The 23,161-nt window shown below is 41.2% G+C and overlaps 2 protein-coding genes across 4 annotated transcripts in view; one reads left to right on the forward strand and one right to left on the reverse strand.

The window, feature by feature from the left end:
• Window positions 1-7,362, forward strand: part of HOOK3 (hook microtubule tethering protein 3) — a 90,994-nt gene extending 83,632 nt beyond the window's left edge. For all 3 annotated transcript variants that reach the window (XM_061366090.1, XM_061366088.1, XM_061366091.1), the window contains one exon: window positions 6,757-7,362. In XM_061366090.1, the coding sequence (XP_061222074.1) occupies window positions 6,757-6,772 (16 nt within the window). In that variant the 3' untranslated portion in view covers window positions 6,773-7,362. The remainder of the gene's footprint in view (window positions 1-6,756) is intronic.
• Window positions 7,363-13,368: 6,006 nt separating this feature from the next.
• Window positions 13,369-23,161, reverse strand: part of KCMF1 (potassium channel modulatory factor 1) — a 50,917-nt gene continuing 41,124 nt past the window's right edge. The window contains exons 4-7 of the mRNA XM_061366086.1: window positions 22,662-22,763; window positions 19,224-19,398; window positions 17,227-17,530; window positions 13,369-15,526 (exon numbers count right to left, since the gene is read on the reverse strand). Of these exons, the coding sequence (XP_061222070.1) occupies window positions 15,265-15,526; window positions 17,227-17,530; window positions 19,224-19,398; window positions 22,662-22,763 (843 nt within the window). The 3' untranslated portion in view covers window positions 13,369-15,264. The remainder of the gene's footprint in view (window positions 15,527-17,226; window positions 17,531-19,223; window positions 19,399-22,661; window positions 22,764-23,161) is intronic.

Genomic DNA, 23,161 nt, shown 5'->3' on the forward strand with positions numbered 1-23,161 from the left:
TCTGTACTTTACTGTTGCTCGTAGTAATTGTTAGACAAGATTGAGCAAGCATTTTGTCTTTTGAGAATTCTAAACCTTGTGTATTTCCCAGAATGTGTGCTGAATATGAAAATCTAAAAACATACTGCAGTCTTCCAGAAATATCCACTGTATCTATCCAGTTCCCAGTAAGTCATTAATTCTGTCTTCTGATGGTAGACATCAGGAACTTCATTCCTTGTTCTAGAGCATTTAACTTCTTTTATTTACTGGATACATAATTTCTTAATCTTTGGGCGTGGATGAATGGAGTTGGTGAATTCATTAAGCCTTCTCTTCTACAAGAACAGTTTCTTTATAGGAAGCGTTAAGCTTTATTATTTTCCTTGGTTGTTATAGCTTTGGAAGTAGCGTGGTAGTAAGAAAAAGAAGGAGCTCAGAGTGCGACTTCAGGAAATAAGCACATGTACAGATGAGCTACCAATGAATGCTATTTGTCTTCAGTAATAAAAGAGTGCAAGCAAAAAAACCCCCAACCCTGTAAGACAGAATTCCCTCAGTACATTACATACTTCTAAGAAACTTTTAGGGACACTTTCAGGAGCAGACTACATCAAAATTGTAGTGGTAATTATTGAACCAATGCTATAGCCTGTCCGGATACACTACGAAAAAACCCAAACCCTAGAACCTTCAAGCTGAGGTTAAAGAGAAAAGGTTCTCCAGGACAGTGATGAAACAGCTGAAGAGTTCATGAGAGTACATTCCTGAGCGCTGTGCCAGGGATCTGCCAAGAAAAGTATTTCTGACCAATTTGAATTAGTGCCAATAAAAGGTAACAGTTATGGGGGACAAATATTTTCATTGTTCAGAGCAGAAGCTTAGCTTTGGGTCTTAAATGATATGTGTGTGGCCCAGTTGTATACTTCTGTGGAGAGTTGATTGGTTAGCATATCTGATCAGACATTACAGAAAAGCATAATCAAGTTTCCCATTTTCTTGATAGGTAGCACTAAGCACTTGGATTGTAGCATGTATTTCCCGAGTGCTGTTTAAAGGTTGTGTGTTCTACCCAGTGAAAAGGAAAATAAACAGCTAGAGCACACAGCTTTATATATTATAGAATTAAATAAGTACTTAATGGCTACAAGATGCTTTTCATTATCTCTCTGGAAACAAGCAGACAGCAATCTTAACCTGTTCTGATATCATTTGAGATAGCAGTAATGATTCAGGAAGTTTTCTTGGCTTTCTGTTCGTGGTAAGGTGCATCAGCAGTTTTATATTCATTGTGTATGAAAAAATTAACAGTGAATATTCCTATTACTGCTTTATGTTGATCTTCAATAGTAAGTGATAAGAAAGCTGTCAAGAAGATATAGGAGGATTTGGCAGTTTTAAGTTCCTCAGTATTTTGATATGTGCAGGTAGCTTTTGCTCCTCCTTGGTTACCTGGTATGTGAAACTATCCACTTAATAGCTTCACAGATCATTTTTTAGTGAGTTCAATTGTCTGCAGTTTTCTGTAGGTTTGGTATTTGGAAAATAGTTTAATTTTACCACTGGATTTTCTTTTAGTGATTTGGAGGAAGACTGTCCTGAATATGGCCTTTTTTTCTTTTTCTTATGAATCAAAATTGTACCTGAATTTTATTAATTTTATAGGGATTTTTATTCTTGCCCAACATTTTGACTTTTTGCAAGGATTGATGAGGGAGGTATTTTTTGCACTCAAAGTCAGCTATGCAATACTGACTTCTTGTGGGTTTTTGCACATGCGTTTTAGGTAGAATGTGGACTGTGTATTTTGCAGTAATATTATATTGATAAACTTCAGTATCTCCAAATGAAGTTTAGCAAATTTTGCAGGCATTTTCCTCACCAGGATTGTGCAAATAAATAGCTAAAAGGGGTTACTCTGTCAAGACATACTTTCAAGTGGTATTTTTTCCTGTAAGCCAAGTAGTCATACTTCAGGGCTGTCACCTACAGAGTAGTTTGATAGCTGGATTATGACTGAAACGTCATCTCAGGAAGTCGAGCACTTATAAAGAAAACTTTTCAGAAACCCTTTCTTAAAGCAGCTGTTATTCAGCTGGTGCTTCAAGCATGATGTATTTAGCATTCTATTAAAATGAAGAGGTGAATCAATAAAACAATGATATAGGTGTAAAGATAGGTAAGCAAGAAATTCTGTGAATGAGGCTTTTTAACTTTACAGACCGCACACGGCCTAGGCATGTGTCCCCTCCCAAATCTGACCAGTCCAGCTCCCTTCTGTATTGGCAAGGGCCCTGTGTTTCCACTTTGTGCCTTGCTTCGGGAGAAAGAAGTGAAATCTTGTGTTACCTCTTAGGTTGGTGTAAGGACTTGGGCTCAGATGTCCACAAGCCAAATCTTGTGGCCTGTGGCAGGGTGCCAGATTCTAGGTAGGATCCTAGCCATACCTCCAGTTTGTCGCTTTCAAGGAATCAAGAAAATGTCTTCAAATGACTGATTGCATTGCCTTGTTGCTGTGATCTTTCTTCCCTCAGGAAGTCCAGTGAAGCAGAAGCTTGTCAGTGACTCTGTAGGTTATAAGGGATGATTTCTTCAGTTTGAAAGTCGGAGGAGACAGATGCAAGTAACTATTTAAGTACAAAAATCGGAAGAGTATTAGGTCTTTCACCATTTTGCATTTTGGTGTTTATTTAAACGCAGTAAAACAGAACCTGAGCTTTTGGAGCTGTTTGGGTTTTTTGCTTTGTTAATGAATTTTGAATTGCAGTTGGTTAAGTATTAGAGGCTTTACCTGTGTGAATAAGGCAAAAGTTATCATTATCAGCCACAGCAACCTCAGACTTCCTACAACCCCAAACATCTTGGTTCTGCTGCCAGCTTCACTACAGTATTTGGAGGCATTGAGGACTTACCTAGTTTTGTCCTCTGTTTCTCCTTGACTTCACTTCTGGAGACTCATTGAAGCATTGGGACACAGCGTTCATTTTTTAAATGTATCAGTGCCCTGAATTAGGTAATGAGTGAATGTTGGTTGAGGAGCTCTAGAAAACGATTCAGAGTCCCATGAGGCATTGAAGCAGTGGTGGTATAGCCAAGGCAGCTTCCCAGACAAATTGTTCTGGTGTCAGATCAGTAGGAGCTCATGATAGCTGCTGTGTAATTGAAGTCCTAATCTGTTAGTTCCTGGGGGATGGTTTTGCTGTTAACTGTAGTAAGGCCTAGATTCTAACCTTCACTTTTAGGCCTTGCCAGAGTAATGCAGGACTGTCCTAAAGGAGATCTCTACCTTGTCTGTATTAGTTGGCTTTGGTGCGAATCAGGAATTTCCTGTGCTGCTGTTTGCTGCGTGTATAACATAATTTGGAGAAGTGCATATCCTTCAGTTTTCTTTGCACTGTGTCTCGGCTCCAGACTGAAAGCAAGGTTCCATTTGTCAGATAAAAGTTCCTTGCTGCTCTCTTGTTGCTTCGGATCTCAAAGGTTGATCTATACAGCATGAAAAAGACTGCTCGTAGAGGGAAATTCAGAGAGCTGGGAAGGCTTTTCTGTGTTGGGATGGTTTTATTTATTGCTCTGTGTTAGAGAGGTCCTGTACTATCAGATGAAGTTAGAGTGTCACATCTCAGAAAGGGGAACATGGTTATTTTAATGTTACAAAACTAGTCATTTGTCAGGACTTTGAAGAGCTGCTAACTACCGCAGCATTGCACAAATATGAAATACTGCAAAAGCAAGTATTTCCACAGGTATAGTTTATTCTGCAAATGAAACTTGAATCCCTGATGATTATCCCTAACTTTAAGAGAGGAGAAAATCAGCACTAAGGGCAGTTGGTAACATGCTAGGATGCTTTGTTGTGAGCATGATCATGGAAAGCAGAATTTTAAGAGGAAATACCAAATGGTGTAATATTTGTGGGCTTATAAAATAATTGTTGTTAGACCATCAGATTTTTTTATTTGGATTTGCATATCATATTCATAATGCATTTTTAAATTATAGATTCTGTATAGAGATTATAGTTCTCACAAAAGATTAGTAGGCAGGAGAGGAATTCTATTTCCTGGAGGTATCGGTGACTTCAAGAGAGATTTTAAAGCTTATATTTAGCAGTATCAGTGAAATCTTGGAATAATTATAAGCTTGATATTGTAAGGCCACAGTTCTTAGAATTTATACTCAACTTCTTATTCTGTAGCTGTAAGCGTTACAAACATGCAAAGTGGTGTTAATACAGCTTTGGAAGATGCTATCTTGAAAGGCTTCTGTAAAACATCTAAAGGAAACACCAGGAGGAAGACATAGAATAGATGCAGAAAGAAAAACTTCAGCAGTAGAAGCCAGTGAGTAATGAATTTAAGAAATATGCAGGAATAAAAATCTGGAGTCAGTTACTTCAAAGCAGAATCTTGGCAGAAATATTTAGTGTTCGTGTTAGACTTGAAAATGAGTACACTCTGGTAGCTTTGGTGATTGTGCTACAGAATCCTGCTTGCAGACAGCAGATTGTCGACTAGAGACAGCCTGGACCATTTTAGGGTCAAATGTAGTCTGAACAGGAAAAAAGTAGCTGCTCAGATAGGTCATGTGGCTGGGTTTGGCTTGGGGTTTTGCATCGTATCTGACTTGTCTGAGCAGTTGTGTTGGTTTTCAGAGCTGGCTTTCAACAAGTCAGTGAAAAAGGCCGACATCCTTTCTGAAGCTGTAATGTGTTGAAGTTGTCCCAATCACTTTTATGTGTTGAAAAACACAAAAGGACAGCAAGAAGTTAAGGAAGATCTTAAGGGATGTATAACCACTTGTTACTGGTTAGACATCTGCCTGTCACATCTGTCTACTTGTAACGAAGTAGAGCTAATTGGATGAGGCACTGAATATAGAGGGGAAACACTTCACCAGGAAATAATCCCCCGAGATAGCAACAGGCCTTCACTTAAGAGCTGGAATATTTTGGACTGGCAGGGGAAGGAAGTAAGAGAATATCGCTCCTTTATAGAGACATCATCTGCTGCATACACTGCCTCTTTTTGCAGATGCTGCAGGAGTAATGACAGGTTATGCTGAGTGAATTAATCCTCACATCTTGCATCTCTTTTGTCTTCTGAAGTGCTGCTGCCTCAACAGGTAGCTTCAAAATATATTGATTAATTTTGAGGAGTTGTCCAAGAGAAAAAAAACGACAGACAAGAGCAAGAAAGAGAAAGGGCATCCCTGAAAGAGAATATACCGTACTGAGTTTAGAAGAGCTCTCAAAAGTACTATGAATTCAAAGAGAAACCTACAATGTTGTTTCTGTTTTATGTGCATCAGGACACGTGCAGTGCTATTAAATAATAAGTCTGAACTCAGTAATAGGTGAGACTAAAGGAGTAGACTCTGTATTAGTTTATGAGCAGTAGATAGATACATGCTTATGTAGCTTTAACTTTTAATTTTTTATAGACTAACTACAGTAATCTTCGTATTATTAATCCTGAACTCTGTAACTTTATGCTCCCAAGCAGTGCCAAGCAAGCTTAACAAACAGTGATTACTCAGAATACACCTTTGCAGTTTGCTTTGAATGTGTTCATTTTTAATATTTTTGTTCCATTTGATTTATGTCTGTGTGTTTCTATGGGGTTCTCTACAGCTATGGTTAGTATTCTGGGCTGGTGAATGAGGAGAAAAAGAGGGATACGGGAGCTTCAGTACTTGTAGCAAAAAGATATTTTGTAATAAGTCCTTGAGTTTAGTTATAAATATTCTTCCGTGTCTACTTAACCTCGGTTTTGCTGTCACAGGACCTGTTCTTAGAATCATTTTTGACCAGTGCAATACTAGGGAGAAGTGGGGAGAGAAACAATTTACATGCTTTGAATTCAGTCTGGTGAAGCTATTTTGCTCTTTGTAATGTCACAGTGACTACAGTGTGAAAATGAGAATGAGCAGATTGTGCTGTGCCTTGCTGTCTAGGGCTATTGGTGTTACGTGGGGAAGCAGAAAGCACTGTAGCTGTGTTAGTAGAGCATTCCATTCCAGTTTCATTGGCCAAGAAAGAGGCTGTATCAAAAAGGATGGAGAAATATGCCAATTCTCTTCCAAACCTATATTCACTTCCACAGCATTGTGACCTGCTCTGTGAGCTGCTCAGTGGCTCCTACATAGCTTATTTTAACAAGAATATGTATCGTTATCCTGCAATTCAAACCTGTATTTGCATGCGTGAACAGAACTTGCCTGTGTATTGCAGCAGTGATGCTCTTGTAGTGTTCACACACAGGATAAGCTTTGATGAAATGCAAACACTTAAAATCTTCAGTGGTGCTCAAATGCTCAGGCAGAGTCATTACCGCCCTGATTGTCTTTTAGTATCTAACCATACGGAGTAGTGGGCAGGCACCTTTGACTTTATATTGCTTTGGGTTCTGACTGTTGTACTTGAAGACAAGCAGGAGTGCCTGAGACTTCTTCATCACTGTGTAAACCTAGTTTGCATAGCTGTGTTAGCTGAGAATGGTGTCCTGAAGGACTTTAATCAGAATGGTTTAAATTTGTCTGAATTGTGTCTGAATTTACCTGTTGTTCAAGGCTGTTTTGTTGTTCTTTCAAATCATTAGCAACCTGCTAATTTGAAGAGTTGCTCTGGCAGTGATGGTTTTCCCCATGAATTTGCCAACTATAAGTAGAGACAGCCTTACTGAACTGCTCTAAAAAACACTTGTTTTCTCTGTTTTTCTTTTTAACAGTAATACCTTATTTGCTTTTTAACTTTCTTCTTTATTCTTTTATTTGCAGTGATGTGGTTGCATGACCTGCAGCATTATTATAACAGGGACTGTTCAGTGCATGACTTGCTTTTCTGTCCAGACTGCATAACCAAAACTTAACCAGTTCTACACTTAAGACTCATGGCCATCTGATTTCAAAGGGAGATCTACTTGCAGAGAAGCTTACCATCCCAGGGAGCTGGCTTTCCCATTTCCCGCTTCCGTTTACTCTTTCTCTTCATAAAAAGTCTCCTATGAGGCTAGAAGAGAGGAAATTCAGAACTCGACAGGAGGCGTTCTACAAACTGACAGAGCACTGTCAGCTCTCCATTTTGCTTCTGCCTGTCCACTTTGTTGAATTCTGATTAACAGTATTAACACACACAATTCCTGCAACAGTTTCCTGTACTGAACTACAAAAATCCAGTCTTAATATTCCTAAAAATGCCTTTTGGTTACTGTTAAAATTTCAAAGCGCCTGCACCCTTAAAGAATCCACTTTGAGTCTTTACATAATTAAAGTAAAACAAAGGAGGTGTTTTACCAAGAGAAATGACTAATGAGTTGCTGCTTGGCCATCCCATCTTCCTTAGAAAATGAGGCAAGGTTCATCTGCAGATCTCCGAGCCAGGCAGACTCCCGGGGCGGTATTTTGTTCGCAGACACTGCCTGCTGCCTCACCATGTATATACACAGTAGTTTGTGGCCGTTGTATTTTTCTCTCTACATTTTAGCTGTGTTGTCAGTTTCTTTCAGAAACTTCTTTTTCTTTTCAATCTGTGTACAATTGTTAAAACAATCTGAAGAAAGAATGGAATGGAGAGAAGTACGAAAGCCGCCTACACGTGCAGTATTATGCATACTGTCCTTGCCAGTTTATCATTTTTTGGGTCGTTTATCTTTCACCTGTACTATTTTTCTTTCTTTCTTTCTTTCTATCTTTCTTTCTTTCCTTCTTTCTTTCTTTCTATCGCAGTCTTAGCTATTTAATTTCCAATTGCACTAGCTGGGCTGTTCCTTTGTATTATGAATTTCAGCTAAAAGATTTGCCATATATAGACAGTGTAACTCAAAATGCTTTGTACTGCCTGTATTAATTTAAAAAGCTGCTTATTTAATATTCTTAAGTATCTGCACATTTGTACTACTGTATCTTTGTTTTGTATTGGGCATCCAGTACTGGCAAGATTCAGAAGACCAAGGGAGTGCTGTAGTGTTGTATGTTAAGAGGTTTATTGTGTAGGAGTTAGTCTATACTGAATGGATGTGGTGGGGGCTTTTAAGCCATAGGACTTGCCAGAAAATCTAAAGTCTGAATGATGAATACTGTAAGTGGTTTGGTTTAAGTCCAGTTCTAGAGAAACCCCATTCTTGCTCACTTGGATCTTAATCCTGCAAAAACATAAACACATATGTACTCTGCTTGTTCTGCTTATCCAGGCAGTAGCACAACCACCCCCCCCCCCCCCCCATGTTGAGAAGTGTGCATGCAGGTCTCTGCAGTCACTTCTGGTTGCAGAACACAGTGCAAGCCTCATCCCTGGCTGTCAAGGGAGGCCCTAGGCTGAGCTGTGTGTTCAGGGTCCTGATGCCCTCTGTGCCACCAGCGTTGTGCAGAATGACTTGGGGAAGGACAGATCGTGTCCCCCATGGCAGGGGCTGTGCCAGCTGGCACAGGGGAGGGCCAGGGGGAATGGGCTTCAGGCACACCATACAGGAGAGGGGAGGGGATAAGCATTAAGATCCCAGTGAGAAGTGTGTGGTGTATTCTCTTCTGGATCCCACACTGGACAGGGGAGCCAGTGGCTGCCAGGTGCTGTGGCTGACAGTGGTCCGGAAAGATTTCCGGAGGGGGATATGTCTCCCAGTCCACCAGGACCTGGGACAGTGAAGTCTGATGTGACCTGCAGGCAGGATCTTGGGTTTGGTGGTGACCAGGAGGGTATTCCTGCAGCAGAGAGGCAGCAGCACTTTCATCAGACTGAGTCCAGCAAAGCGCTGAAGGATTTGTCTTTCCAGGTCCTCACCGCTGACCCCTTGTTACGTGTTGGGACGAGTGGAAAAACTCCTCTTTGTTGGGTATTAGGGCATGGATTGTTTCTCATTTCCAAGTACTGCTCGGTCTGGGACCGCACCAGCACCACACCAGGCTGGGTGCAGACCCCGGGTCAGCGCCATGTGGGGCGGGAGGGGATGGCTGTTTTCATGCACCCGCCTGCATGAGCGTCCTGATAGAGCCAAGTGGTACCTCATTTCTCCAAGTGCTCTGTGCAAATTAGAGACTAAGTATCAGTTATTCTTGAGCCTGAAGACATTTGTATGTAAGTGTTTAGCTTGACTGAAGTTGTCCGAGTTCACTCATGCAACAGAGATGCTGGGTGGAGCCAGCAGCTTTCAGCAAGTGAGCTGGCCACCTGGGTTGGGTGAGCCAAGCATCTCTGTCATGAAGTGATGGTGAGCTCACAACTCAGAGGTGATCCCAGCATGTCTCTGATATACTAACTTCGTTTGTGCTGCATAGAAAACTCTTTTACTTTCTTAATAGCAGCTTGTTTGACAGTCCTGAATTAAGTGTTGACCAATTATCAAAATAACTGTTTGTGAAGTTGCCAGTGATATATTTTCTGTAAACAAATTGATTCCGAGAGTTCAAAACATTAATTTCCCATTTCAGTTCATCCACGATTTGTGTAACTACCAGATTGTCATGGTAGTATCATTAATATACATACGTGTATATAGAAAAAAAATTGTCAGTGATGTTCATTGGAATCAAAAGGTTTAATATTTTTTCCCAATCAAATCCAGTAATGCTTCCAAGGTGACAGAGTGTACAGTTGTTAAACAAGTTGTAAATAAATGCTTATATAAAATGTAGATCCTTGGTTTTCCTTTACTTGGTCGTTGGTTACAAATGGAGGCCAGGGCACACACAGTTCAACCACGGCGGGGTGGGTGTGAGCCTGCAGTGCTTCTCTATGGAGTGTGGGGGCTGCTGCAGCCAGTCAGTCCATAACAGGGTCCGCTGTGGAGGGAGAATAACACAGGTGTAATACAAAGCTTGCCTTTCAATGCACTTAGGATCACTCGGGATGCACTACGTGACAGCTTAGGGGTGGGGGAGATGGACTCTCTACCAAGCACATCTACATCTGGGCTGCTTCAGTGTCCTTGTCTGCCTGATTCCCAGGTACACCGATGGCATCATGGGCATACAAAGGATGGTGGATGCTGTGCTGGAAAGCATCCCACGGGAGTGCCCATCGCAGCAGGAACTGCCTGGCATGGTTTACCTCCCAAAAGCCAAGGCTAAATTAGTTTCTCTTGCTGAGGGGAGTTTCACTACCTGTGTATCCAAGGCAGGAATGGGATGGGACATTGCTGACACAGAGAGAGCTCTTGAAACACATTCTGAGTCTAGCTAAAGAGGAGATGTTGCTTATTCTGCACAGGGTGCTCATTCATGCATTTCCACAAATCAAGCACAGCCCATGCCATCTTCTTCATTAGATTTATGTGCAAAAGTTACAAGGTAGTATATGGCACTTGAGATCACTTTTAATCTATAGTGAATGGTTCTTAGAGTCTCTCTTTAAAGGCATGGTATAGTTTCATTTTACTGCACCTTTGTTCATTCAGTCACCAGGAGCTGAAGCCAAGGCAGTTCTTCTAAGCCTTGACAGCTATTTACATAGTGTCTTCTGGGGTAAATTTCAACCTTCCTGCTGCAAACCCATCACCACTCTCCACGGATCAGCCCCTTTACTGTCAGGTATGTGGGCGGGAGGAGGCCATGCTGGACAGTGTCAGTTGTGAGAGGGCAGCACCCCACAGGAGGTAGGTGAGGTAAGATAGATCCTGCAGCCACGATTCCCATGTGTGGTGCTGGGGCCGAGCAGCCTTGCGGGGGCTGCTCTGTAGAGGGGCAGAGGCCAAAGCCGGGAGGATCCCCCCTATGGGCTGCGGCATCTCAGTGGCAGCAGTGGGAGCATCGGGGTTGAGGTGTTCGCAGGCTGTGTGGCCTGTGCTCTCCTGAGCCGAGCCCCAGGCAGCGTAACGTGGAGGCAGGAGCCGCAGCGCCTCAGCTCCTGGTGGTGGTAGTGACTCATTCACCCTCGTTCGTTACCACCCCCCTTCCCACGCCATTGCTCTTCTTCACCTTGGTCATTACTTAACCGCCTCTGACTGTACCCACCGGCCTCACCCCCTTCCCCCCCCCCCCCCCCAGCCTCTCTGTCCTTTCCCTGCGCTGTCTCCTTCCCCGGCTCCCTCTCCCACCGACCAGCGCAGAGACCCACACAAGCAGCCCTCGTTCCTGGCCCCGCCCCGTCCTTTCGGCTCCCCACAGCAGCTCCCAAGGCCCTCGTCACCACCCTCCAGCATTTCCCCTTCCCCATGTCCCACAGGGGGTATGGGGACTGTGCCCCCCTCACCCCACTACAGTTGCTGGTCCAACAGGGAGGATGCAGCATTGCGGGTTGTCTTCTGCTGGTACCTCTCCCGCAAACCCCACTGCTTCCTGTAGCCTCGGTATTTACAGGAGCGACCAGCCATTGCTGTGTTAAAAAGGTGGGAACACAAGCCAAAGCTTCACAGTTCCTCTTTTACATCTTTTTCCCCACAAGTAACTTTGAGCACTGGGCTGTGCAAATAAATACCCAGAAATAACTCTTGTGCCTTTGTTTGGCACCGCGGGCTGGTGCAGAGGTGAGGGTGAGGTAGGTCAAAGGAAAGGAAAGGAAGATTGTGTGATGCAATAGGACACAGAGATAGTTGCACCATTTGCAGCACCCTGCCAGTACAGCTGCAGGCCAAAACCCTTCCTGAGGCAATGGAGAGGAAGGAAAAGCCCCCATCCCAGTTGCAACCAACCCCCACCCCACAAACATTGCAGGGAAACAGTGAGGGCAGTGATACCAACTGCAAGGGAAAGAAGAGGAGGATCCGAGGTAAAATGCACTGTTATCATCACACCAGTTTGTGTGCGCCTCTGGGTCAGACACTCTAACAGAAGCAAGTGACAGACCCCTGCATACCCCAGCATGGTACAATTCCAAGTCAGTTTTCCACAGTCAGCTGGGGGGGAGCTTGTTCCCTTCAAACAAGTCTGCGTGTCCCTTCAACTGCTATGAAGTATTGGCACAAAACATGGGCACTTCTGTCCCCACTCTTCCCCAAAGGCCCTCTGGCAGCGCACCCTTGCTTGCACAAGGCTGACACCAAGGAGAGGAGGACGCTGTGTGTCAGCCGCACTGGGCAGAACGGCACCCAGCCCACCCGCATCCCCACCAGAACCTCTGCACAGGCTCCCAGCGGCTGCACTGGGAGGTTACAGACACACATGGGTTTCTGGACTGTGTTGATGCGGGTTGCACCACGCTCCAGCAACTGGGGAAGTCCAAGCAACAGGGTGCAAGGGCCATCAGGGGACTTGGGCATCACCCTTAAGGAGAGATTGCAGAAACTGGGCCTGTTAAATCCAGAGAATAAAAGACCAACAGGAAATCTCATTAGTGCATACAAATGTCTCAAAGGCAGGGGGCCCAGAGGATGGTGCCAGATTTTGCAGTGGTGCCCAACAACAGGACACAGAGAAATGGCCATAACCTAACACACAAGAACTTTCACCTCAACATGAAGGAGAACTTCTTTACATTGAGGGTGTTAGAGCACTAGAACAGGCTGCCCAGGGGACTCATGGAGTCTCCCTCGCTGGAGACACTCAAAACCTGCCTGGATATGTTCCTGTGTAACCTGCTCTTGGTGGCCCTGCCTTGGAAGGCAGCTGGACTGGGTGATCTCCAGAGGTCCCTTCCAACCCTAACGATTCTGTGACTGTGTGAAGCACCAAGGTCCCAGTTTCTGGCATGGGTATGCAGTGTGTGCTGTGATGCAGCTTTTGTTTTGTGGAGGGGGTTTCGATCCTTCACAGGGAAAAGGCAAAACACCTAAGGCTCTGTCTACTGCAGCCCCGACAACCCTGAAAATAAACATGAATGTCTTAGAAGTACCCCGAAAACACTATCCTGACCGAGCTTACTACGAAGAAAAACACTTTGCTGCGAACAGAATTGGCAACCTACTACAGTGAACAGTTTCCTAGTGGCTATTTCAGTTTGTTTCTAAACCTAAAAAACAAACAAAAACACATACCCCCACATCCCCAAAAAAACCCAACCCACACCACCAAAATAACCCCACAACCACACACACACACAGAAACATACAAAGAAAACCCCCAACACCAACTGAAGACTTGTAAGAGTGAATGTGATGCACAAAAATACCTTTAAATCCAAGCTGGCATATACTCAACCTCTAAGTAAACACAGATAATACCGGGTTGCATCCTCTCCAAAGCAAGTGGAGTGCAGTCTGGAAGTCACACAAGTGTCCTCTTGAGACCACCCATACATCAGTTCCAAATGGCAACACACTGAGGAGAACCTACTCGAAATGCATCTTGTTCCATGCAAACCTGAATTCACCTACCTATGAAGAGCTCAGGATTACATACTTCATCACCAGCGGGTTTAAAAAGTGGCTATGTGAGTCACAGCTGGAATTAAGGACAGCTGCAGAAGTTTCTGGAATAAGAGTATCTGGATAATACATCAAACCCAAAGAAAATCAACTGAACAACAGTCTTCAAAATGCTTTATTGAACCGTGTGTCTTATTGTAATGTGCAGAAGATGTGTTTGAAAAGACTACAGCTTGAAAAATTTCTGCAAATCCTCAACAATCAATAAAAAAGTCCCTACTGAGGGTAACTCTCAGGATAACCAGAGGCCTCGTGTAAAGTTTCTCTTGAAACATTTTCTGTTCCAGAGATTAACAGAAAACAAAGCCAGTACTGCTGCTCTATGTGGAAACAATAAAGATTTGAGGATTTAAAAGGAAAAAAAAAAAAAGAACACGAAAAAAACGGAACTTAAACTTCAGCCTATGGGGTTGCTTCTTTTGCTGCTGTTGCGCTGGATTAGCATACACATCACAGTTCTGCTGAGAACACCATCTGGTGTTCAAGTCTGTAGATTTACTCTAAAACCCTAGCAATGCTGCAGAGATGGAAGGATACATAGAAAGAGAGAGGGGGTGAGGTGAGGAAGATCTGGGAAGACACCATTATGATATAAGCCTAGTTTAAATTTTCATCAGAAGCTGTGTGCATTTTGGTTTTAATAATCTAACTATACATTCAAAAAATCCAAAGGAAAAAAAATAAAACCACAAAAAAAAAGAAAAAAAAAAAAACAAACAAAACCAAACATACCCATTCTGTCTTTGTCTTGGGGCTATTATAAACTTCTATGCACAAAAACACCATACTCTTGTTTTGCAAACCAGCAGGGTTAAAAGTATAGGCATGTAGGTGGCACGATTCAACTAAAAGGCTTTTTCAACCTTTTACACCAGCAAAACTAACCAAAAGAAACAATAAATAAAAGATGCTAAAGGTAGCATTAAGAATTCAATTGTAGTATTTCGACAATCTGGGAATCCGAACCCTCGAGCTCTCCTGATACTGACAGGTCTCTGCAAACTATGAAGCAAATACATAACTGAGAACATGATTGAGACTGTGAAAGGCTTTCAGAAACTAAAGACAACATGATCCAGATTAACTTTTTTTTTTAAAACAGTGAATATATGAATTGTCTACACCTGAATAAAACATATTTAACAATGAAAAAAAATTTAACAACCACAAACAGGAAAAACTTTAAACAAAAGTGAACATCATTTGATTTCAGGGCACACAAAAGCCCCTCGCAGTAGCTTCCCGCAGTGGCCTTACTGTTGTTCAGTCTCCTACAGGTGCATAAAATGGAACTTCAACTCCACACTGAGGTGATGGCTAACAGGGCAACATAACGGTCACATACAGCAAAACACCATGCCCTGGTCACAGCAATATATCCCACTGCAGAGGTTCCATCCTGTGCAGGAACAGCACATAAAGATGCCATTCTGTCACATACTATTCAAAAGCTACTTTGTGGCCATATACTGTTAGTCAGGGCTAACCTTTTTGTCACGTAACCTTTGAATAATGGGAAAGCTTTGGGTATTATACTTTTACTCCTTGTGTTTAAATTTTTTAAATGACAAGGTCACTAAAACTCATGCACGCTGCAAAAAACATCATGCAGTAGTTAAGGTAAACCATCCAAGCAGTTTTATTCATTAATATTCATAAATACACACAGCAGCTTCATTAGAGATTTTTTGTTGTTTTTTTTTTTTCTCTTCAGTTTGAATGTGGAGTATTAGGAGAGCCTTTTGCATGTCAAGGTACAGGACACAGAGCTTTTTGCTCTGCACTGCAACCTACATTTACCTGCTAGAAGTCAAAATTAGTTAAGTGGAAATGATTATCATATATATCTTTTCTCTCTTTCTTTTGAATGTACACAATGTAACAAGAGTGACAGACCTGAAATTACAATCACCAAAACAAACCCAAGATAGTTGTTGTCCACTTTCATTGGCAAATACAGCACAGAGGACATTGTCTGCAAAGTGGGATGTCATCAAAGAGGAGGTGGAGGAGGCTCGTTTCCTTTATTACTCTCTTTTAAATTTAGGTTTTCTAAAGCAACATCTAGAGGCATAATATCTACACAGCCCATAGCACCAAAATCTGCAATCTCCCCCCGCTCATCCTCATCTGAGGAGGAACTTTCTTCCTGCATCAAAGTGGACAGTAGAAGCTCCTGAACAAACAGGCTGCAGTCTGCCCGCTCACTTTCCATTGACTGACGCTCCACTTCCGACATCTTCGGATCATTCAACCTGTACAGCAGCAAGGGAAGAGGAAGACAGGCAGCTGGTGAAGGCCATTTCCCCAATAACACTACCGACAGGTGCCAAAAGGCTCTTGAAAACAACTCCTTCAGGACGGTCCTGCCTGCTCTGGCAGCCTCCAACACCTCAGCACAACAGGCACGTATGTAACCAACCACCCCTTCCCTGCTGCTATCACAGCATTCAAAGCAGAGCCCAAAGCTAGAGGAAAGTAAACTATTTGTGAGTTTTCCTGGTATGCAGAAGTCTATCAGTGAGAGCTGCCACGGTTTCCTAGACACTCATTATGTGCCTCTTTTTGTTTCTACACCAACTTCTAATTTCACATATACCACAAAATAAATTACTGCATGTGTAAAGCCTAAGGATTCTCAAAAGCACAATGCAAAGTTTATTCCACTGCTTCTCCTGGATTAGTGTGCCCCAACAGGCAAGGAAATTCCAACTCTGGAAGTCACAATCTGTGAAACTTACAGGTATTTTGATTAAGTCTCTCAAATAATAATGTGAGTTTCTGGCATTGGTTTGCACTTAGATAAAAAATTTATTAACTCAAATCCAAGTTTCTTGACACAGGAGCTCTGGAAATGTCCACACTCTTTCACAGGATCAAACAGACAAACAAGACCATGTACGGGGCAGCATGGTGGGGGAGATGAGGAAAACATTTTTATTTCAGGTCAACACCCAATCTTCTAAAAGAACTGGAATGACATAGTGGGTGACTCCTCTTTAAAATAACCCTGGGAAGTATAATTTCTAAACCAGGTAAATATTCTGTTAATTTATAGTATCCTTTATTTGCTTTGTTATCCGGTCTTCAAAAATAATTAATATATAAACCCTTTTCAACCTTCAGTTTTTAACTGAAGACTGATTTTCTATTAAACAATGCTATCTTTGATTCTCCATTACAGCTCAAGTCTATATGGTTGTATCACTGGAAATGCACTTGTTTTGTTGGAAGCAGTAGGGGAAACAAGCACTTTTTTTTTTTTTTAAACAAACCACTCCTTTTGCTCCTGTTAAAACAGATGCAGCAACCAATGCTTACCCATTGCTTAGGAGCAGACAGACAGTACATTTAAAAAGATGTTACAAATGCAAACAAAAGCACATACACTGGCTGCAGATTTGATGAAGGATCTGGCAGAAGTCCCCTGCCAGGAGTCACAAGTAACTTACTCAGCCCAATCACAAAACCATCCTTCTTTTAAAGGTTTGCAGAAATTTATACTCAAGCCTAATTCTTTAAATGCATTTCTAGGTGCATCAAAAGTAGTACCAGCACACCTGTGAGACTGCCTCTCCTTTTCACAAATACAAGACCACCACAGGGTATTTCTGCTGCCAGCTCCTGGAGTTGGCTTTCCAAAAGTAGATTAATGCCCTTCCAGCCAGCTATAAACTGCTACTGTTGGATATTATATTATCGGTTTCACTTTCATACTAGAAATGCGAATGAAGCAAGTTTTATGTATCACACATTCTGTGAGCATGGCTGATGTCACTGTGAATGTATTCCATATGATTAATTAGCTCATTAACTCTGGGATATATTTGATCAGACACTGCTTTACTAGGGCATGTGCCTAACACTTCAGTTTCATTGAGCTATGTCTCTACCAGAACCAAGGCAAACAGAAATGGTAAAAGATAAATAAAAGTAAATAAACAGAGCAAGTTACCTCGTGAGAAGAAACTGGGAATTCTGGATAGTCTGCTGACTGTTTTCTGTGTTAGATGTGTTGGTGGTTGTTGTAGATTGTGTCATAGTGGTGTTAACATTGATCGTATTGGTGCGTCTAGTTGCATTGCGTGCAGTCTCCAGTTGTTGTCTTGCTGCCTGTGCATGTTGTCTTTCCAACTGCAGTTGCATTTGCAGCTGCTGTAACTGAGAAGCAGAAGGGCCAGAGGAGTTGAGCTGTCCTCCTGCAGAACGCCTCACACCTGATAGCTGAGATAAAAGCTCTGCCAGGGAAGAGAAAGTTTCTGTGATGATAAATAAGTATTACACAATGGAACGAATACACCCTTCATCAATTCCTTTTCTCAATAACATCAAACAACAAACAATTCAAAAGAGCCCACAAAGCTCTAGAAAAAAAGTCCTAGCATTAAGTGTCTCAAAGGGTAAGGAAGATTAAGACTCATTTATGTTGATCTCTTTCAAGTCAGTCAAGAGTTCAATGCCTTCAGAATAACAGGTGAGCCAATCTATAAGGAATGCCTGGAAAATGATGCCCTTTGCAGCAACTCCTTAAAGCTTCAAGTCAAAACAGCAGATGACTAAAACTATTTTATTCTGGCTTTGGTTGGAGATTTTATTTTCTGATAAGATTTTATTTATTTATATTTATTTATTTGGTGATTTTATTTATTTATATTCCCCTCAAATACAGGCTTCACCTTCCAAAAATCCCACAGGGAAGCTGCACTGCAGCAAGAAGACAAATACTGAACCACTGCCTCAAACATCCAATAAAACATACACAATAAAAAAGTACTGCTTCACATCAGAACTGACCCTATGAATTATTATTTCTGACAGAAGTACGAGAAGACCTAGCAATTACATACTCTGTCCTTAAAGTCTTCCAGTTCAGAGGGATGGAAATGCTTATAGCAGATTTCATCTACAAAGAAATTTCTGAAATAAGTATTATCAGCAATTCATTGCTCCGTGTATTACTGCAGAATCTCCTCTGCACCCTGTGTAGAAGATACTATTATATAACCTGCTTGCTGTAATTGATGTAAGGCCAGACAAAGGAGGGCGTGGTACGGCTTCTGCCCCTTAACTCTGTATTGACAAGTTACTATATAGGTCATGACAACTGTCCTTCCATTAACAAAATATAATACTTCTAAATAAGGCTTTCTTTGAGGCAATAAAGAAAATTACAATTGTTTTCTGTGTCAAGAACTCAGAATGGTCAAGTAATTTTTACCAGCACTCACAGCAATACCAAGATCAATTAACTTAATTCCACCATAATTGCTAGAAAATGCCAAACAAGTTATTCCTGGGAATCCTAGAGACATTCATTCATGATTTTCTGCTGCTGAAAGTGAGACACCCTTTCTCCCCCCCCATTTTTCTACACATGACCAAAATACACTGAAAATACTTGCAACAATACATCTATATAAGAATTTACAAGTACACCTGAAAAAATAGATCCATGATATTAGCAAGTTCTGGCATTCAAACAGCAGCCTGAATGCAAATTGAACATATTTTAAATGTCCGTTAATATGCAATTCAGCTAATTCCATCTTCACTGAAACAGAAAGTCTCCTCCATGAACACTTTTATCCACATGGCAAATCAAAATAAGACATACTAAAAGTAGGTGATGAAAGCTGAACACAGTCACCCGTAAAAAAATATGCAGCACCTTTGCACAGATCAGGGTTGGGAAATAAGCCTTATGCTGTCAGGATGAAAAGCAAAAGCTACAGCCAGTGGTTTCAGCTTCAGCACCTCCATGCACAGGCCCTGTGACAACCCAGCTAAGCACACTGCTCACCTGCAAGCAGCCACCAACTACATCAAGCACGGTGGAGCATACCTGCGCATGCAGCTTCACACCAACAGAAAGCAGGGCAGCTACTATCACCTTGAATTTTATTTCCTGTGCAAGGAGGACACTGGGGTAAAATCCACAGTTACAGCTCTTACCAGCTATAGGATCCATGGCTTCTCTATTGCTTGGAGAATACGAACTCTGAGAAGATGAAAGCCCACCAGGGGAAGTGGTAGTAAAGTGCATGTTTGATCTACGTGCACGGGGGCCTCCCAAACCCCGGCCTGGGTGGAACATCCTACGTACATGCCGAACACCACTGGATTCATCGTAACCAAGAAGTTAAGAAAGCAGAACTGTCTGGCATTGAGAATTAAATGACAACATTTTATGGGTGAAATACTTAGGTGAACACTGTTCTTCATTCATAATGATCTAACTTGTGAGGCAAAGCTATGGTGCAGTGTAGGTACAGCACAAATCCGAGTTAGTCAGCTGAACTCAAGATACACAAGTCCTGTGTACACCAAACTCCCTTCAATTCTCCAGCTTTTTATGATGCCTAGGAAACATCAGGATCCATTTTTAGGCTTTTTTAGATCAAAAGTTTTCTACTCAGAAATGTGAAAACTCTGACAAATGCATGTTCAGCCTACCTTATCACAAAAACAGGAATTTTATTTTCCCTCCCCAATTCTTAGGTACTGAAAATAATAATAAAAAAAAAAATTGCCATACCTATCAAAAGTACCTGGTAACTGTACTCCTTTTGACTTGCGTTTCATGTTTTTATCCAAGAAATTTCATAACTTCAATCCCTAAGAAATGATAGGTTTCTGGAGTATTCAGCACTTTCACCTTTCCTCTTTTAGCCAAAGAAATACCACTAATTCCAGTTATGACAATGTCATTTTTCATTTTCCCCCATTTCTCCATACCAGATGCTTCTATTTCAAGTCTACCTTTTGTATGTTTCTCATATAAATTAAGAAATAAAAAAAGTATTTTAAGATTTTTGTCAGGAAGTTCTTAACACTTATTCCTCCAAGACAGCCCAAATAAGGGTTAATTTTAAAAATCACTAGTATAACTCACCAGTGAAAAATGAAACAGCATAGGCTTGATTATCTTATTTTACTGTTACTAGAATTTTAGTTTAGATGGTATCTCCCATGTTTTTTTGTTTTTATAATAGTAGGCTTACCACAGTATCCATTACAGTACAGTGAGAGTACGGTGTCCAATGTACTTTTCTTAAAACAGTTACAGCGCAGAACTCAGGATATCATGGAGGAGGTCAAGAACTTAAGACTGAAAGTCTTGCCATGAAACTATATTTCCCACAGCAAGGAAGAACTTCTGGCCTTACAAAAAGAGTTTACAGAATGTCTGCCTTTTTCAAACCTATTAGTATGCTACAGGGTAAAACACTTAATATCTAGGGTGTAACAGGTAAACCTCCCATGACACAGAACACGCTTTGCCTAGCACAGAGTGCCTTGCACCTCTTAGGTGTTAAAACTAGATGTTGCTGGAGACAAGGTACTGTATTAGGTGGACTACTGTCCACAGTTCAGCAAGACTGTCATAACTAGACCTGACAGAAAAGGCCAGTACCTGGAGCTTTTTCAGACACAGGACTACGGGGTAAATTTCTTAACTGCAGCTTTTGAAGTGTTTTAGGATAATTCTTTAAATACTAGCAACGCATGTGCCCAAGTCTATGCTAGATTAAAACGATACTCTGTAGACCATAACTTGTGACAAAAAGATTAACTGAATATCCATGCACAAACCATTGGTATGACTGATGCTGAGAAGCCATTTCAAATAAATTTTCAAATATTTTTCTACTCAAGTAAGAAACTGGGCTTTAAAAGAGTTGTCCCCAGACTGTAGGAGTAAAGTACACACTTTGCAATGGCTTCACAAAGTTACATATTCAGCCTTCTGGGACAAGAAAAAAAAAGAACACAAAACCCCCCAAACCAAAATATGTCTAATCAATATGTAGTGATGCAGCTACTCCTTAGAGCTCTAGCAGACCCAACAATAAAAAACTTACTCAGACTGTGACAGAAGTCTTCACTCTAGAAAAAGTGCAAATGAAGAGCCTTCTCTATATCCCTTCTGTACATGAAGATTGTTACAGAGCATGGAGTGTTTTTCTGTACAGCTTTAACTTCAGGTGAAGTTGTTCAGAAGAGCCACACAATGGTATCAAAGAGCAGCCTTTTAACAGCTCCCTGACTTTGACAGTTATTTTCTCCTATGCTGGCAGATCCTTTTTTCCTATTTTAGACCTGCCTGCACTAGACAGGAAGTAAAGTCCAGCATGGAATAATCACTTCAGGATACGCTTCTTGTCAGGTTTTGGAGACAAGACAAGTGATAGCATACAAGCAGAAAATTCCATATGCATTGTATTTTATGCTGAATCATGGACAATTTATTCCCCAAAATTATCCAAGAAAGATCCATTTTGAGATGATTGACAATGAAGCACTACTCTGTATTTGAAAAAAAGATTTTTTTTCTAACTCAAGCATTCATTCTCAACTTAAGTCATTCAGTGGCATCTCTTATACTGGTTTGGGAGAAAAAGCTGAAGAAATTTGAATTCTCAAACATCTATTTCATTTCAATATGAAATTAACTGCAGCCTAAGTGGGAAGATTTTTGGCCCACAGAACAGTTACACACACTCTGCAGTAATTAACATGTGCAGTTAGTCTGTCCTGACCTTAAACCATAGTAACACTAAAGCAAAATCATAACAGAAATTGAGACATCTCATTAAATGCTGTCTCCCTCCTGTTAGCATAATACCCAGTTGCTACGGCTTGGATTATTTCTTACTTTTCTTTTACTCCAGTTGCTTTTTTTTGTTTTCTTCCTTTTTAAAAATCTTTAAACAAAAAAGCCACTACCAAGGTAATAAAGTACTCTTTTTGTCTATTTGTTTAAATGAGACAAGGAATACTTCAGAGACACTTACTTTAGGGAAGCTACATGAAATAAAAGCCCAAACCAAATTATATTTAGTCAGTTAACCCAGGTTATGTGTGTGTGCTCCAGGAGATCTGAAAGTTCTCCAGGGTATGTGTCAGTAACAATGAAATCGTTTTCAGTGAATTTTTTTTCAATGAAAAAAGTTTTCAGAACATGGTCTTGAAATCAGTTAAGCAAGTTTAAAAATCATTTGCCAAAACTAGCTGAGCTCAACTTATCCTCAGATCATGTCACAAATACCTACAGCACACTACTGAATCTGGATACATAAAGCAGCATCAAGACTAACGATAAGGCAGGAAAGACCACAGTGCAAGTAGAAATAAAACTCTGTGTCCAAGTTCTTTACCTTTGCTGTTAGAGCGGAAAGCACTGCCAAGTTTATCTACAGTCTCTTCACAATCTAGTATTTATAATCTTTTAAACTAGTAAATGAACCTTTTTATTTTTGACATACAGATCTTTAGCAGCTTAAGTTCCACAAAAACTGGAGGTTATGACCCTTTGACCATAAAAAGCAAAAAGTTATCATGGCTACTAGATGAAACAGTCTAGCCTCTGCCACAACTTGGAAAGGATATTAGATCTCTAGGAGCTCTGTGTTCCAGTGTAAGATGAGCTGCAAAGTCATCTGTGACATGATTGGGATCCCCTCCAGGTAATGCTGCACATATTGGACAGATCTGAAATGACAAAGGAAAAACGTGACTACAAACAGAACTCATATTGTTGAGGGAATCATTAGACAAATGGGCATAATTCTTATGCGTTGAAATCACAGTCCAGATATTCACAAACACTGATAGCAACATATTCAAAAAACACAGAAAATGTATCCAAGTGCAGCCAAAATTTATGTATCTTTTACTTTGCAATTTTCAGAATGTTAGGAAAACCAGAGCTAGAATTTTCAAATTCAGTTTGCAGTGTCTTGAAACTTACTCTTTGTACACAAATTGTCATAAACAGTAGACTCTGATTACATAGGATTACTACTTACCTGCTTGACACTCACTGCAGCAGAGAAAACAGAATGTGCAAGTATTTACGTAAGTATCAAACTGGGACCACCCATCCAGGC

Source organism: Neopsephotus bourkii, unplaced genomic scaffold, assembly GCF_033783945.1.
Source record: "Neopsephotus bourkii isolate Nb327-2 ecotype Australia unplaced genomic scaffold, CSIRO-AGI_Nbou_v1 NB_1298, whole genome shotgun sequence".
Lineage (NCBI taxonomy): Eukaryota > Metazoa > Chordata > Aves > Psittaciformes > Psittacidae > Neopsephotus > Neopsephotus bourkii.